Here is a 15483-nt window from a genome sequence, read left to right as displayed (position 1 = left end):
CCAGGGATGGGGGAGCCTGGTGGGCTGCCATCTCTGGGGTCGCACAGAGTCGGACACAACTGAAGTGACTTAGTAGTAGTAGTAGGCCTAGAGCCTTAACCTGTTCCTAATTGGCCCTCCCTTTCCTCACTTCCGCTTCCTGGAACCATCTCTCAAATTACCTACCTACACCAGAGTTCATGTCTCAAGGACTGCTTTTTTGAGGAATCCTAAAGTAGACAAGCACCTACCCCTGTGTAAGATGTTTCTTATACACAGCAGTCTCCATAGATGGTCCGCCTGGTAGATACAGTCTGGGAACCTGCTGAATGTAAAGTCTCTGATTGTAGAGCCTCAGTCGCACGTGGGCTCTCCCGGCCCACCCTGGCCCCTGGCCCTGCCTCCATTCTTACTCAGAGCTTTCCTCTGCCCTCCCTTTCAGGTGATTGAGAAGAACTTAAGCGGCTGGTGGTACATTCAGATTGAAGATAAGGAGGGATGGGCCCCAGCGACCTTCATTGACAAGTATAAGAAGACTAGCAATGCCTCAAGACCCAACTTCCTGGCTCCGTTGCCCAACGAGGTGGCACAGCTCCGGCTGGGGGACGCAGCAGCAATGGAAAACAGCTCGGGCAGTGAAGCCAGCGGCCCCTCCCGGCCCCTGCCCGACGCCCCGCACAGCTCAGGGGACTCCGGGACGCCGTGGGCCAAAGACTGGAAGGGTGGTAAGGAGGTGCTGAGGAAGGCGTCTTCAGACACGTCTTCGTGTGCAGGCTACGAGGAGATCTCAGACCCCGACCTGGAGGAGAAACCCAGCCTCCCTCCCCGGAAAGAATCCATCATCAAGTCGGAAGAGGAACTGCAGGAGCGGCAGAGGATGGAGCAGTTCAGGGGTTCCTCACCCAAGCCACCTGGCATGATCTTGCCAATGATCCCAGCCAAACATGCCCTGCCAGCCCGGGACAGCAGGAAAGCAGAGCCCAAACCTGAGAAAAGCAAGTTGTTCCAGCTGAAAAATGAGACAGGGCTGGAGTGCGGCCACAGAGTGCTGGCCAAGGAGGTGAAGAAGCCCAGCCTGCGACCTATCTCCAAATCCAAAGCTGGCCTGCCGGAGGAGAAGCCGGAAGCCGTTCCCCAGAACCTTTTCTTGAAGTCCAAACCTCAGGTTAGGCCAAAACCAGCTCCTTCCCCCAGGACAGAGCCACCTCAGGGCGAAGACCAAGTGGACATCTGTAACCTCCGGAGCAAGCTCAGGCCTGCCAAGTCCCAGGAGAAGGCCTCTGTAGACGGAGAGAGCAGCCACCAGGCGGGAGGAGGCCAGGATGGGGCCTTCAGTCGTGGCTTCCCTCCAGGGGAGGGGCCTGGCCGTGCCCAGGACAGGACGAGCAAGCAGGAGGGGCCCAGCCCAAAGGAGGCGCCCTGCAGAGCCCCTCCAAGGCCAGCCAAGACCACCGATCCTGTGCCTAAGGCCACGCCAGTCCCTCTCCAAGAGGCATCCCTCCAGAGACCTGTGGTCCCACCTCGGAGACCGCCACCCCCCAAGAAAACCTCCTCATCATCTAGGCCCCTTCCAGAGGTCAGAGGTCCACTTCCAGAGGTCAGAGGGCCCCTTCCAGAGGTCAGAGGGCCGCAGCGGGAGAGCAGTGAAGGCAAGGCAGCTCCTGCCCCAGGCCGGGCCCTGCTTGTCCCCCCGAAAGCCAAACCTTTTCTCTCCAACTCCTCAGGGGGCCAGGATGACATGCGAGGCAAAGGTGGGCTGGGGCCACGGATGATGGGCAAGACGGGAGAAAACAAGGAGAAAGTGGCTGCAGGTCCCTTCCCCAGCACCGATGGCCCGAAGGACTTGTACGTGGCCATGGCCAACTTTGAAGGAGACCAAGATACCAGCAGCTTCCAGGAGGGGACGGTGTTCGAGGTCCGGGAAAAGAACAGCAGCGGCTGGTGGTTCTGCCAGGTCCAGAGTGGGGCCCCGTCCTGGGAAGGGTGGATTCCTTCCAACTATCTCAGAAAGAAGCCCTAGCCGCCTCCTCTCCTGCCTGGAGGTCTTGCGTGTCCCTGCTGGCTTTACCCACATATTTAATATGCCTCTTAATTTATCATCCTCCACGCAACGTCAAAGGAAGGAAGAATGGAATACTGTGGTTTCTTTCCCGGCTGGAGAGTGATCCCTCCCATCATAGCATCCCCTGGAGGCTTCGAGGCCACACCCCTTTCTCTTGACTCAACATCCCTGCCTTAAGGCCAGTGGCATTCCTGCCCAGCAGCTTGCTGCCCACCCAGCAGTGGGACCCTGACTCTCTGAGGCTTCTGGGACCAGAACCCATCATCTGGAGAAACTGCAGAAACGGTTTCTCGTTGCTCGGATCAGACAGAGTCCTAAGAATGTCCCCAGCTTCCTACCCAGTTCGTTCATGTCCAGCGACTTGATTCACTCGCTTCCCAAATGCCTGGTCCCAGAAAGAACTTTCGTGTAGAAGTCGTCTCTGTTGCTGATCCCAGGGAGGTGTCCTCTTGCCCAAGGCCTTAGGTCCCCGGGCCTCTCAGGTTCAAGCAGATGCAGCTGCCCCAGGCATGGGGCCTGGAGGCCCGCCCAGCCGTCCTCCCTTCTGTGCTGGGACCGTGATCAGTTCTAGAGGAGTGCAGCCAGCTGCAAGCATGCTTCACTTTCCTGCTGCAGACTCTGGTCCAATCCAATGCATTTAAACAAGAATCCCCAAGGCTTTTGGGGGGCCTTTCACTTCTGCCTCCCTAGTGCCAGAATCTCAAAGTTCGTTTGAGAAAGGGGACCCTTCACAGGCCACACCCCCTGGGAACTCCTCTTTGCTGAGTAGCTAATTGGTGCCAAACGCTGTACTTGGCACTTTCCCTTCATGTGGAGCCCTCACAATAGCCCTCTCTGATCCAGTGTACCTGTTTTATAGATGAGGAAACTGGGGTTCGGTGTGCCCAAGGGCACACTAGCTGGGAAGAGGAGGGAAGGGGGTGTGAGTCTAGGCTGGCCTGACCTCCATGCCTGTGCCCTGTGAGAGCCAACCAGGCGGGGGAGAGGGAGATACCGGTGGGCTGCCATGGGTGTGTGTCAGGGGGCCACGTGGCTGCTCCCGCTCCCACCACCCCTCCAACCCCTTGTGGCATCTGCTAAAGGCTGCCCTGAACCCCCACAGCTGCACCACCCAGGGGCTGCCCAGCACCCTGGTGTTGCCACGGAGCCCTGCTTCCTGCTCTTGTTCTTGTGCCCCCCGGGGGATAGAGCTTATGAAGCAAGGGGAGCCAAGGTGGTCTCACATGCCAGTCCCAAGGGGCCCCAGTGGCTCAAGGGCCAGCGGCTGGATCTCCAGCAGACAGAGCAGAGTTAAGCAGTAGCCCCATAGCGGAGCCCAGGGGCCAGGCAGAACCTTCTGTCTCTCTCTGCTGCTGCTTCCTGCTGCTCTCTGGTTCTCGAAGAGTAGTTTTCTTCCTTTTCTTTTTTTTCCACGCATTCTCCCTCTCTGTGGTCTCGTGGGAAGGAACCCAGGGCAGCCCTTGCACCCATTTGACTGATGTGGTTCACTGAGGCACACAGAGGCACAGTTACACTACAGAACAAGAATCAGGACCCAGGGTTTCTGGCTCCTAGCCCACAGCCTGTGGCCCAGGTTGCCTGGGCTGGGGTAGGGCTGGGAACGACGTGAGAGGGCAGCACACACCCTATCCCCCTCTTCCCTGCAGGACAGGAAGTAGCCCCGTCCTGCCCCAGAGGCTCTGACTCAGAGCCGTCATCTGCTGCCATGCTCTTGTGGCTTCCTGGGGGCTGCTCGCAGTGCCAAGGACTGATGTGCAGACAGTCCTCTACGCTCTCCCCCGACTCCCGTCCTGCCCCCCGCCCCCACTGCCACGTGGGCTGTGGACGCTGCTGCAGGAGAAGGAGCCTCCCCTGATCCACAGTAGCATCTTTATTCCTTCCTTCAGCAGGTCTGTACATCCCACACCCCAGAGTCTGGGGCAGGGCTCCAAGGTTCCCTTGCAGCACCCGCTTGCCCCTTGGCCCTGTGCCCAGAACTTTGCAGGGGTGAGTAGCAGCCAGAGGCAGGAGAGAGAATGGGAGAGGGCCACCCACCCTCCAAGTTCACCTCGTCTTGGGGGAGGCCCCGTAGCATGTTTCCCTGTTTTTGACCCACGTTGGTTTAAACACCATTTGTGAAGCTGTTAGGTAGGATTTGACTACCTTTCAAAAGACAGAACTCTCAATTTTTTTTTTCCAATTCTTTCTCTGCCTTCATGAAACTTTTCACTATTTTGTGAGAGCCTATGTGCCAGGCGCTGAGTAAAGACCAGGCCGTGGGTGGCTCCATGCCTGGCTGTGAAGAGCTTGGGTTCTTGTGTGCGGATTCCACTGAAGGGGTTTGTCATTGACCTCATCTCCTCCTCTGAGGGGTCAGCTAGGTGGGAAGGACAGCTTCTCCCTTTTCCAGGGCAGAAAGTTTTCCCTGCACTTGAAAGAATTCGCCTTTTTACTATTATTCTGACGTGAACTGAAGGTACTAAAGCCACACTCCTCTCTGTTCACCATTCTTTCTTGAGGATGCCTTTGTAGCCTGAGTCTTGTCTCTCCAGCTCTTCCTATCGCAGTGACAGCACTTCCCCAGGTAGCTGCAAGGGGTGGTCCCGGTGGCCAGGGGCGCTCCCTCGCTGTCCTCCCCTGGGGACCTAGGTTTACACCATCCAGGACTGTAGCCACCACTCTGTGAGCCTTTGCTGGAACAAATGCAAACTTCCTGGACCTGGAGTCACCACCGTGGCACACGTCATAGGAATGGCGTGGGGCCGTAGGAGTATCTGCCGTGCCGAGCGCCGGGCAGGTTACCGGTGCTCAACACTCCCTCCTTTAACATCCTCTTCGCTTCAACCCTGTGAGGTGCATAGGGTCAGCCCCAATCTGCAGTGAGAACATTGGGGTTCAGAGGATGAAGTCACATGCCCAGCATCATCCAAACAGTGACCAAGCCAAGACTTGAATCCGGGAATTTTTCTCCCCAGGGCCCATGACCTTTCCTCTGCCGTCAGCAGTGAAATGTTGATGATGCTTTCAGGGAAGCAGTGACCCTCCCTCTTAATTTAGATTTTTCCTCCCCGGCCCCACAATCACACACGTCAGTAGGTCACAGGCCAAATGCCAGTCCAAAAAAGGCAGGTATCCTTGGGATGGCTATCTTATCTTACATCTTAGGGTAAGACTGCAGCTCGTGGTAACACTAAATCTTTGGGAAAAACAGTTTTAGGACCTAAAATAAGCCTTTGCTCAAGTTTTTTACTCTGAATTTATTTGCCATTTGATGGATTTATGTCCCAGTCTCAGGATGAGACTTGGGGAGAGCTGGGCTGCAGCTGGAGCCCTGCCAGGCTTCCAGGAGGTGTGTTAGGTGTCAAAGCCTCTCGCTGTGATTGGTTTCTTAGGCCAAGTTCTTGGCCTTAAAACATTTCTGGGCACACTGGGGATTTCCTCATCAAATAGAATGTAGGAAAACAAACTTGCCACATTAAAGGACCAGTGCCAAATCTCCCCAGTTTGGAAGGCCCTCTGCTTAGGCTGAGAGATGGGACAGTCTAGTATTCATTCAGTTTGTACTCAGTGGGATGGAGAAGAAATGGCTCCTGCCCTCAAATAGCTGGCAAGTCAACATCAAGAACAGGCGCGTGCGTGGCCCGGCTCAGCTCCCATCCTCTGTTTGAGTCTCGGGCTGCTCTCTGGGAGGTCTCGCCCTTCACTTTGGGCTGTGACATTGGACACAAAACAGCCTGAGTCACGTGTGGCAGTCTTGTCCCCTCCTTGATTTCCCAGGCCCACCCTTCAGGGCTTCTGCTGCAAACAGCCATATATGACATAGACCAAAGATAACCTATCGTCAGACCGTGGGGCCTGAAAGAGGAGGAGACTGGCTGGCACTGAGGCCTGAGGGTGCAGAGAGCCCTCCCGTGGCCTGCAGGAATTGCTCCTAACTCGGCTAAGCTTCTCACGTCCAGATGCGCCTCAGCCCGTGAAGATCACAGAGCTGTGGAGCTGCAGGGTTAAATCGAATGGGCTCCAGAGTGGCCCAACCCCAGATTGTACCATCCAGCCCCTGGGGGTAACATCGGCTTTCTGGTGCTACCTTGCCAAGTTCTCAAGCCACCCATTGTGTGCCAGCATCCTACCTTCTCTGCCACTTCTATCTATACTCCAAAGTCAGCCTTTTTGGCTCCACTCGGGGACAAGGGACTCAACTTCTGTTGTCCTTAAAGAGACCAAACCCAGTGCCACGGCCAGCATCCTTCACTTCCGGGTCTTTATAAACATACAAAAGGAGGTGCCCCTGCCAGGCTTACTACAGCAATAAGCAATCCTAACACAACTAAAGGTGTCCATATTTTATCCCGGTGTGTGCCTGTCTATGCCATTGTGCCCAAGAAATCGTTAATAGCCAGCCCCCTTCATTCTCAGGGGGTGATGACACAATGGTCACCTTGGCTACAACCCACATTTCCTGCTTCAGGAAGCCACCAAGTAACTAGGATGTTTCTGGCATGCCTCCAGAACAGTGGGCACTGACAGCATTGCCCACCACCTGGTGTCTGCTCCCAGGACGATGCTGCAGGTCTCTGGGTATCTCAGTACTCCCCGTACCCGTGGCAAGCTGACAAATTCTGGTGGTGGTTTTTGTTTCCTTTTCACACACACACAAAAATACATGAACATATATAATGTGAGGGGGAGGGGCGATGAACAATGAGTTAGCTGTAGCATGTATGAACTATATACTTTACCATTAGACTTTTCTTTCTTTTTTTTTTTTTTAATAAAGAGTGCTTGACTGGTTTCAAGCTTCATTGTGAAGATGTGTCTATGGATTTTATTTGGCTGAAGAAAGGGTGAGTAGCTTTGTGCCCTCACGTCTTGGCCTGGATTCGAAGATCAGAAAGCAGAAGCCTGTGTGAGCTCGATTTGGGCATTGCTTAGAAATAGGGATGACTTCTCTCTGGGCTCTTGTGCACTTTGATTCTTTTAACTGCAGTATTCAGAAACCAAGAGCAAGCTTCCTTGTATTTGCTGGGTCTCCTCCATCTTGGCCCGGTGTCTAAAGATGGAAAACTTTATGTGTTCAGAGAGCTTGGACCTCTCTCTGGCATTGCCTGCTGATGGACAGGGAGGTGGTGGGTGTAGCCAGGGTTAGGACTGCCCAGGCCGCTTTCTCCTGGGAGGCGGAGAGCATTGCCTGTTGGACTTTCCAAAGGGCTGAGCTAAGGAAAAGCCAACCACCAGTGTGGAGCCTCCTCGGTCCCAGGTGAATCTTTAAACAAAAGGACGTGACCACCCACCTTCCTAAGAACAGAAGAATGGAACCAAGCAGAGCCCCTGCAACAGAAGAACTTCAACGGGGAGTGTTTATATACAGTATTCATCCCGCCTTGGAGGAAACAGTCTAAAGCTGTGATCTTCTGGTGCACCATAAGAATCATCTTTGTTCATATATTAAACTCTGTTCCCATAAGAAAAGTCGTTATGTGGTTTACCCCCTGCTCCTTCCCCTCCCCCCCTGCCAAGGAGCATTTTCTCCCAAATCTCCCAAACCAGGAGGGCTTAGTCACAAGAGCACAACTGCTAATGACCACGGCATGGCTTCCCAGGGCAGGTGCGCAGTGGCCCCACAGCCTCATGGCTTGGGATGGGAACTGGTCAGGAGTTACGACTTTGTCTCTCAGGGGTCTCTTACCATTCCCCTCCTTCAGGTCTGCCTTGGCACTGGCATACTCACCAGTCCTCTCCTGTTGCAGGAATGCCATGCCAAGCACGAGCCTGCTCACCCACAGCTGCAAACACTCCAAGGGGTCGTGGTGAACTCGGGGGTAAAGCTCATATCGAGGGGCCACTCTTCCCATTCCTTCTCTAGTTCATGTCCATCTGCTCCAAGTGTGACACCTCGTCATTTTGCAACCCCCATGCCTCCCAGTCACCAGTTCTCAAATTTTGGTGACCAGAAGATTTAGTCAGGGGGCTTGCCAAAGTGTGCATGCCTGGGCTGCAGCCCCTGAAGGTCAGAATCAGCAGGAATCTGCATCCTTTAAAAGTACATTGTGGGGCTTCCCAGTGGTTAAGACTGCTTTCCCAATGCAGGGGGCCTGGGGTTGATCCCTGGTCAGGGAACTGGATGCCACGTGAAGCAACTAAGTGTTCACGTGCCGCAACTAAAGATCTAAGGTCCCACGTACTGCAGCTAAGACCCGGTGCAGCCAAATAAGAAAATTGTTAAGTACATTGTGAGGAAATGGTCTGCATGCTGCACTGTGAAGAAATGTCCAAACTCAGCTGCTTGCCTGGCATTGTATAAGTGTTCAAAAATGGCGCGTCATACTAATGTGATCATGTCACCATTATTTTTCTGAGCATTTGCTGTGTGCCAGGCCTGGGGGCACATTGCCTACACTTTCATTTCATCCTCAGAATGCTCCGTGAAGTAGATACTGCATTTTACACTTGTGAAGGTGCTAAGTTTCAGGAAGGTGAAGACACTGGCTGAAGGTCTCGCGTAGCTAGGACATGGCATGTCTGACCCTAAAACTGACTTTTTTACCCCATAATATGTCTCCTCCCAAATGCTAATCTAGGCACATTTCTTATCCTGATGTAATTCTTTCCTGGGTTCAAAATCATACTCAAGAACTACTTTCTGTTTCCAAAACCTAAGACTGCAATTAAGAGGAAAGGCCTACTTTTTGTTGAGTACATGCTATTGGCTGGTTGCGAGCCTGCGTGCTCAGTCGTGTCCGACTCTGTGCAACCCCATGGACTATAGCCCACCAGGCTCCTCTGTTCATGGAATTTTCTAGGCAAGAACCCTAGAGCAGGTTGCCATTTCATGTTCCAGGGGATCTTCCTGACCTGAACCCACATCTCTTGTGTCTCCTGCCTTGGTAGGTGATTCTTTACCACTAGTGCCACCGTGGCTAGTTACCTTGTACGTATTGTCTCTTCAGTCTTCACTGCAATTCTTCTAGGTTGGGATTATACCCATTTTATAGTTGAGCTTCCCTGGTGGCTCAGATGGTAAAGCGTCTGCCTGCAATGCGGGAGAGCTGGGTTTGATCCCTGGGTTGGGAAAATCTCCTGGAGAAGGAAACGGCAACCCACTCCAGTACTCTTGCCTGGAAAATCCCAGACAGAGAAGCCTGATAGGCTGCAGTCCATGGGGTCGCAGAGTCGGACACGACTGAGCGACTTCACCTCACTTATAGATGAGGAAATTAATAGTCTGAGAAATTGTTCACAGATTGTCACAGCTAATATGAGGATGACCTTGGATCTATAGCTCCTTAATAGAATAAATCTATAATTTTTCCATTCAGCATTTTCTAAAGTGTGCTCTCCAAAACAAGTGTCAACACATAATGAAATAAGTGTCCTGTGAACACATTCATTTGAGAACTGCTTGGTAAAATTAAGTTATTCTGTTTTTGTTTGGTGTGGGGGTTCTTCATTTTATTCTGTTTTTTTGCAGAACTTTTTGAAGCTCCTTGTGTAAAACCATGTAGTATGACTATCTGAGAGGGGGTTTATTTATAGCTAATTCTTCAACTGTACTAGACTGAAACCACAAAGCATCTAGCAAGAGTACTATTTCATGTCATAAATGCTGGAAAAGGTCAAACTTTACATTTCATCTCTACCTTGAGTTCTGAACTCAAGCTGATCCCTCCTAATTCCAGCTGGAACTCCACCCCTCCCTGCAGCCCAGGCTTCAGTGCTGTCACTCACAGCATTGTGATTACAAAGTATTAATACTTCTTTGAATGGAGCCATGAGCTTCAAGTCTTCCTATTTGCTATTGGTCTAACTTGGAGCTCTCCAAGTGGATTTCCCCATAGCAAGATCACCACTCAAGTAGGAAACTTCAGAAAACAGCCCCTGGAAATGGAATTTGTTTTCTAGCTCATAAACAAGTTTTCCTTCAGAGACCTGTAAATTAGTGGCAGTGTTCAGAGCATTCAAAAGCAAGTCAGTAAAGTCCAGATTCATCTCCTCTTAAGACCCTGGAGGCCCAGATCCTACAATAAACTGTGTTCTCTGTTTCACTTTCAACTGCAGGGAACTTTAGCCACACATGTGTACAGTCTAGTATAGAATAGTGGTCTTCAGATGGTTTTCATTGTATACCTGATGGAATATTGATAGAAAAATATTTCGCACAAATGCGATAATAATAATATAAAAACATATATCCCTAAATAGATATATCATGTACAACAGGGGTCCCTTTCTTTTTCGGCACCAGGAACCTGTTTGGTGGAAGACAATTTTTCCATGGACCACAGAGGGTGGGGGATGGTTTGGGGACGATTCAAGCACACTACATCTATTGTGCTCTTTATTTCCATTATTACTTCATCAGTTCCATTTCAGACCATCAGGCATTACATACCGAGGCTGAGGACCCCTGATATATGATATTGTTAGGTGGAAAGTTCTCACACCCCGTGCCTGGGGTTCCTTCCCACAGGCAGGGAGAGCTCCATTAGCATGCTGCTCCAGCCCCCCCTTCTTCCCTCTCCCTATAGAAGAAGAGGGAATGATACAGAAGACTGCTACTTGGGACTGCAGGAGCCAGGCATGTGTAGCTCAGCCCCGCCTCTCCTGTGTGGGGACAGATGTCTTCAGGGAGTACCCCTTCCCCTCTTCCTCTGTCAGTGGGAGGCTTACTAGTTCAGGGCCCCCCCAGAAGCCATCCTGTGCTTTTCAGGGGTGCCTGTGACTGGATCAAGGGACATGGCTATTTCTGAAATTCAGCCTTAGGAAGCCCATTAACCACCACACACCTCACCTAAGCAGATTCTCGCATGGCTCTCTCAAGGGGAAAGGTGGCATTTTGTTCTCTGGTCCCTGGATCCCTCTGTCTTTCTTGGCTACTTCTGAACTCAGGTAAGGAGAAAGGGGAGCAAATTATGAGGGTCCTGAAAAACTGTCTACTGGCTACTGATTTAGGCTAGTTTTAGCTGATTATTATAATAACTATGACATAGTATAATGAAATAGATACTCAAATTTTAAAGTGAAGGATAAGTTAAAACTATGTGAAATGAAAAGATCTAGGTTTCCTCTGTGCTCCAGTGGTTTGTCTTCTCTGTCCCCCTGGAACATGCGGACCCAGTGACAAAGGAACCATGACCGACTTTGGGGTTGGACCTGGCTTTGAGTTCTGTCTCCTCCCCACCATCCTTCTCTGATACTCAGCTTTCTCATCTGTAAAATGCCTTTCTCACAGAGTTGTTGTGATGTATAATGGAATAATACATGCCTTGCACAGGGCTTCCCAGGTGGCTCACTGGAAAAGAATCCTCCTGCCAGGTAGGAGATGCAAGTTTGATCCCTGCATTGGGAAGATCCTCTGGAGAAGGAAATAGCAACGCATTCCAGAATTCCTGCCTGGAAAATCCCACAGATAGAGGAGCCTGGCGGTCTACAGTCCATGGGGTTGCAAAGAGCTGGACATGACTTAGCAACTAAACAATGACATGCCTCACACATAGTAGGCACTTCTAACAGGACATCATAATCATTACTGCTCCTATGAAGAGTCAAAAACAATGAACATTCTTTAAATATTTTTATTGCCTAGTACATGAGTTGAAAGACTTTTTCTTAAAGAGCCGGATAGTAAATATATGGGACTCTGGAAACCAAAACGCAAAACCAGAATATTATTCAGGGATTTACATAACTATTTAAAATGGAACCATTTGAACATGTAAAAGTTATTCTTAATTCTGTGAAAAAACAAGCAGCCGGATGTAGGCCCAAAGGCTACAGGTTGCTGACCCCTGACTAGGTGTATATCCATTTCCTACTTTACTACTTTTCTCTAAATGAAAGTTTTTCCAAAGTGGGTTTATGAAACATCAGTCCTTCACATAATCCTGAAAAAGCATGATCCTGTGTGGTCAGGTTCATTTGGCAAACACTTGCATGAGTGTTCTCCAGGCCTCCCCGCTTGGAATCCCACTTGGGTCACACACTAGCACGGCTCTCAGAAGACCGCAGTAAAGACGCTGTTTAACCTATTTAATCCAGTGTGACAAAGTGTATCTCATAACAGAATTTTTTTCACATAACATTTATGGACATCTCACAGAACACACTTTGCAAAATGCTGCTGTAGATTCTAGAGTTTAATGGCTATTCAGCATTTCACTGTATTAAGTTGAGTTTATGCTCCACCATGATGCATCCACCTGAGAACTCTGGCTTGGACACTGTGTTAGTTAGTATCTTTGGCAGAGTGAACAGGCCAAGTTGGGCTTCAGTTTGCAAGAGCTGCAGGTTTGCTGATTTTCCTCCCTGTGTTTATCTCGGGACCATAAGAATGCTCACTTGGAGAGCCAGAGAAGTGCCTCTCGGAAGGATCAGGATGCCTCGGGCGGCACTCGTGCACCTTGGGAAGTAGGTAGAGCTGCTGTGTGTTCTTGAAGAAGATTGAAAACCAGGCCCGTCCTTGCTGCTGTGACACGGATTTGCTAAGCTACTTTCACTGTATGTCGTGTGTGTGTATTCACTGTATATTGTTTGCATAGTGTGAATGCACGCAATACCTCTGAACTGTATACTTAAAAGTCAGAGAAGATAAGTATCATGTGATATCACTTACACACAGAGTCTTAAAAAATGTTACAAATGAACTTATTTACAGAAATACTCATAAACCTAGAAAACAAACTTAACGGTTGCCACAGTGAAAGGTGAGAGTAAAATATACATAACACAAAATTTAACATTTCAATCATTTACTGGAGAGGACTCTGGAGAGTCCCTTGGACTGCAAGGAGATCAAACCAGTCAATCCTAAAGGAAATTGCCCCGAATATTCATCAGAAGGACTGTTGCTGAAGCTCCAGTGCTTTGGCTACCTGATAGGAAGAGCTGACTCATTGGAAAAGACCCTGATGCTAGGAAATATTGAAGGCAAAAGGAGAAGAGGGCAGCAGAGGATGAGATGGTTAGATAGCACCACTAACTCAATGGACATGAATTTGAGCAAACTCTGGGAGATAGTGGAGGACTGTAGCCTGGCCTGCTATAGTCCATGGGGTTGCAAAGAGTCAGACACAGCTTAGCAACTGAACAACAGCAACAAATTGACCGTATACCCTGTATGGGCTCATTTCCGAGCTCTCTATTCTGGTCCACCGATCTGTGTGTTTGTTTTTATTGCCAGTATCATACTACATTTATTACTATAGCTTTGCAATATGGTTTGAAATCAGGGCATGTGATGCCTCTAGCTTTGCTTTACCTTCTCAAGATAGCTTTAGCTATTCAGCATCTTTTGTGGTTCCATACAAATTTTAGGATTGGAACTTTGCTAGGGATTGCATGGAACCTGAAGGTTGTTTTGGGTAGTATGGACATTTCACAATATTAATATTTTTAATCGGTGAGCATGGAGTATCTTTCCATTTATTTGTGTCTCCTTCCATTTCTTTCCCCAGCATCTTATAGTTTTCAGTGTACAGGTCTTTCACCTCATTGGTTAAAATTATTCCTACGTATTTTATTCTTTTTGCTATAATTATAAATAGGATTATTTGTCTTAATTTCTCTTTCTGTTTGTTATTAGTGTATAGAAATGCAACTTATTGTTGTGTGTTGATTTTGTATCCTGCAACTTTACTGCATTTGTTATTAGTTCTAATGGTTTTGGTGGTGGTGGTGTTTTTGTTTGCTTTTTGTTTTGGGGGAGGGGTTTGGTGGAGTCTTTAGGGTTTCCTATGTATAGTATTATGTCACCTGGAAGTAGTAACAGTTTTACTTGTTCCTTTCAGATTTGGGTGTCTTTCATTTCCTTTTCTTCTTCTATTGCTGTGACTAGGGCTTCCAATACTATGTTGAATAAAAATGAGGAGCGTGAACATGGAACACATTTCTGAGATGGAGTTCCTTATGTTTAAGAATGACTTCTCAAATTTGAATTTGTACCCACTAATTCTAAAGATAATAAAATTCTTACAGGCTCCCAAAGTTTACACTCCTGCACTGGAAGGCAGGTTCTTACTACCACCTCCTGGGACGTCCCACTGGACGTTGAATATAGCTCCCTGCGCTATACTTCAGGACTCTGTTGTTCGTCCACTCTAAATGTGGTAGTTAGTCTGCTACTAATATAAAAAAGTACTGTAGACTGGCTTATAAACAACAGAAATTTATTTCTCACATTTCTAGAGGCTGGAAGTCTGAGACCACAGTGATTGTCAGGTTCTGATGAGGGCTGGACTTGCAGACTGCTGCCTTACTGTATGCTCACATGGCAGGAGGACAGTAAGCTAGCTTTCTGGCCTCTGTTATTAATCTAAGGGCACTAATCTCATTCTGAGGGTCCCTCCCTCATGACCTAATTACCTCCCACAGGCCCCATCTCCAAATATGCTCACACTGAGGATTAGATTTCAATACCAGAATAGCGGGGTGGACACACACATTCAGTCCATGACGTGTATGTAGTTAAACATGGTTCTTTTCTTGGTGGCCCATGAAATTGAAAGTACTAGCCTGGGACCACAGTTCACTTGCTAACAGAACTATTGTTGAGGCCAACTTTCAGATGATCTAGAATATGCCTATCCATCTTTTAAAAAATATCGTCAGAATGGAAACACGAAATTTAAATACCTTCATAGAGAAGTGCTATATCCAAGTTAAGAAATACTGTCTTCCTTTTTAATCCTAAGCCTCCCCTTAACTGTGCCAAGCCCTGAGGATGAGCAGACAAATGGTCTCCAGTCGGAAAATCTTTTTACCACCAACCTCTCCACTTCCTGTAAGGACCCTCCACGAATGGATAAGGGCATACAGAAGCTCTGTGTGTGTTCTGGAAGACATTTGAAAAGTGGTGGGATCACCTAGCAACTCACTTTCACCCTGGGGCTGGCTCCCGAGGAGCACACAGCAGCAGTGTGTTAAGAGATACCCCAAGCTGCTTCTGGAACGTGATTTTCATCCAAAAGTTGGTGATAGGAAAACAGTTGGGAGTAGAGATTTAAGCAATTTCACCGGGAAGTTATTTTACTCATTTTCATATTGAAACAAGCAAGAAAATGTTACGCTATAGAAAATAAAACTCACCTGCATTTTTAAGATAAACCCGCAGACGTCAAAGAAATGTTGGCTTCAATGGCCTCCTTTGGGCCAGGCCCCAGGCCCCTTGAGAGAATTTGAGTAAGCAGAGTTGGAGAAACAAAGTGATTAATCACTCCTGCCACTGGCAAGTGGGTCAAAGCCAATTAGGAGACTTCCTTTTTCCAGGTACATCTCTGCTCATGGGCTTATTATCAATCAAAACCAGATGTGCCACGGGGATGCGCTACAGAGGTTCTCAGAAACACACTCCATGCTAGTGATCTAGGGTGGGCAGAAAGGGTTTGTTTATAAAAGCAAATACCTCCAAGAGCCTCCAGCTTTTCAGAAGTCTTTTAGTTCTGGTCATGTGATGGGTAGCGCTTCGATTA

At 49.0% G+C, this 15483-nt stretch overlaps 1 protein-coding gene across 1 annotated transcript in view; it reads left to right on the top strand.

Moving 5' to 3' along the window:
• SH3PXD2B (SH3 and PX domains 2B) overlaps window positions 1-6829 on the top strand; it is a 122756-nt gene extending 115927 nt beyond the window's left edge. The window contains exon 13 of the mRNA XM_061393217.1: window positions 422-6829. Within this exon, the coding sequence (XP_061249201.1) occupies window positions 422-1999 (1578 nt within the window). The 3' untranslated portion in view covers window positions 2000-6829. The remainder of the gene's footprint in view (window positions 1-421) is intronic.
• Window positions 6830-15483: the final 8654 nt, after the last annotated feature.

This window comes from Bos javanicus, chromosome 20 (genome assembly GCF_032452875.1).
Source record: "Bos javanicus breed banteng chromosome 20, ARS-OSU_banteng_1.0, whole genome shotgun sequence".
Classification (NCBI taxonomy): Eukaryota; Metazoa; Chordata; class Mammalia; order Artiodactyla; family Bovidae; genus Bos; species Bos javanicus.
The sequence above is the reverse complement of the archived record's forward strand: the minus strand, read 5'-3'. Positions and strand labels throughout refer to the sequence as shown.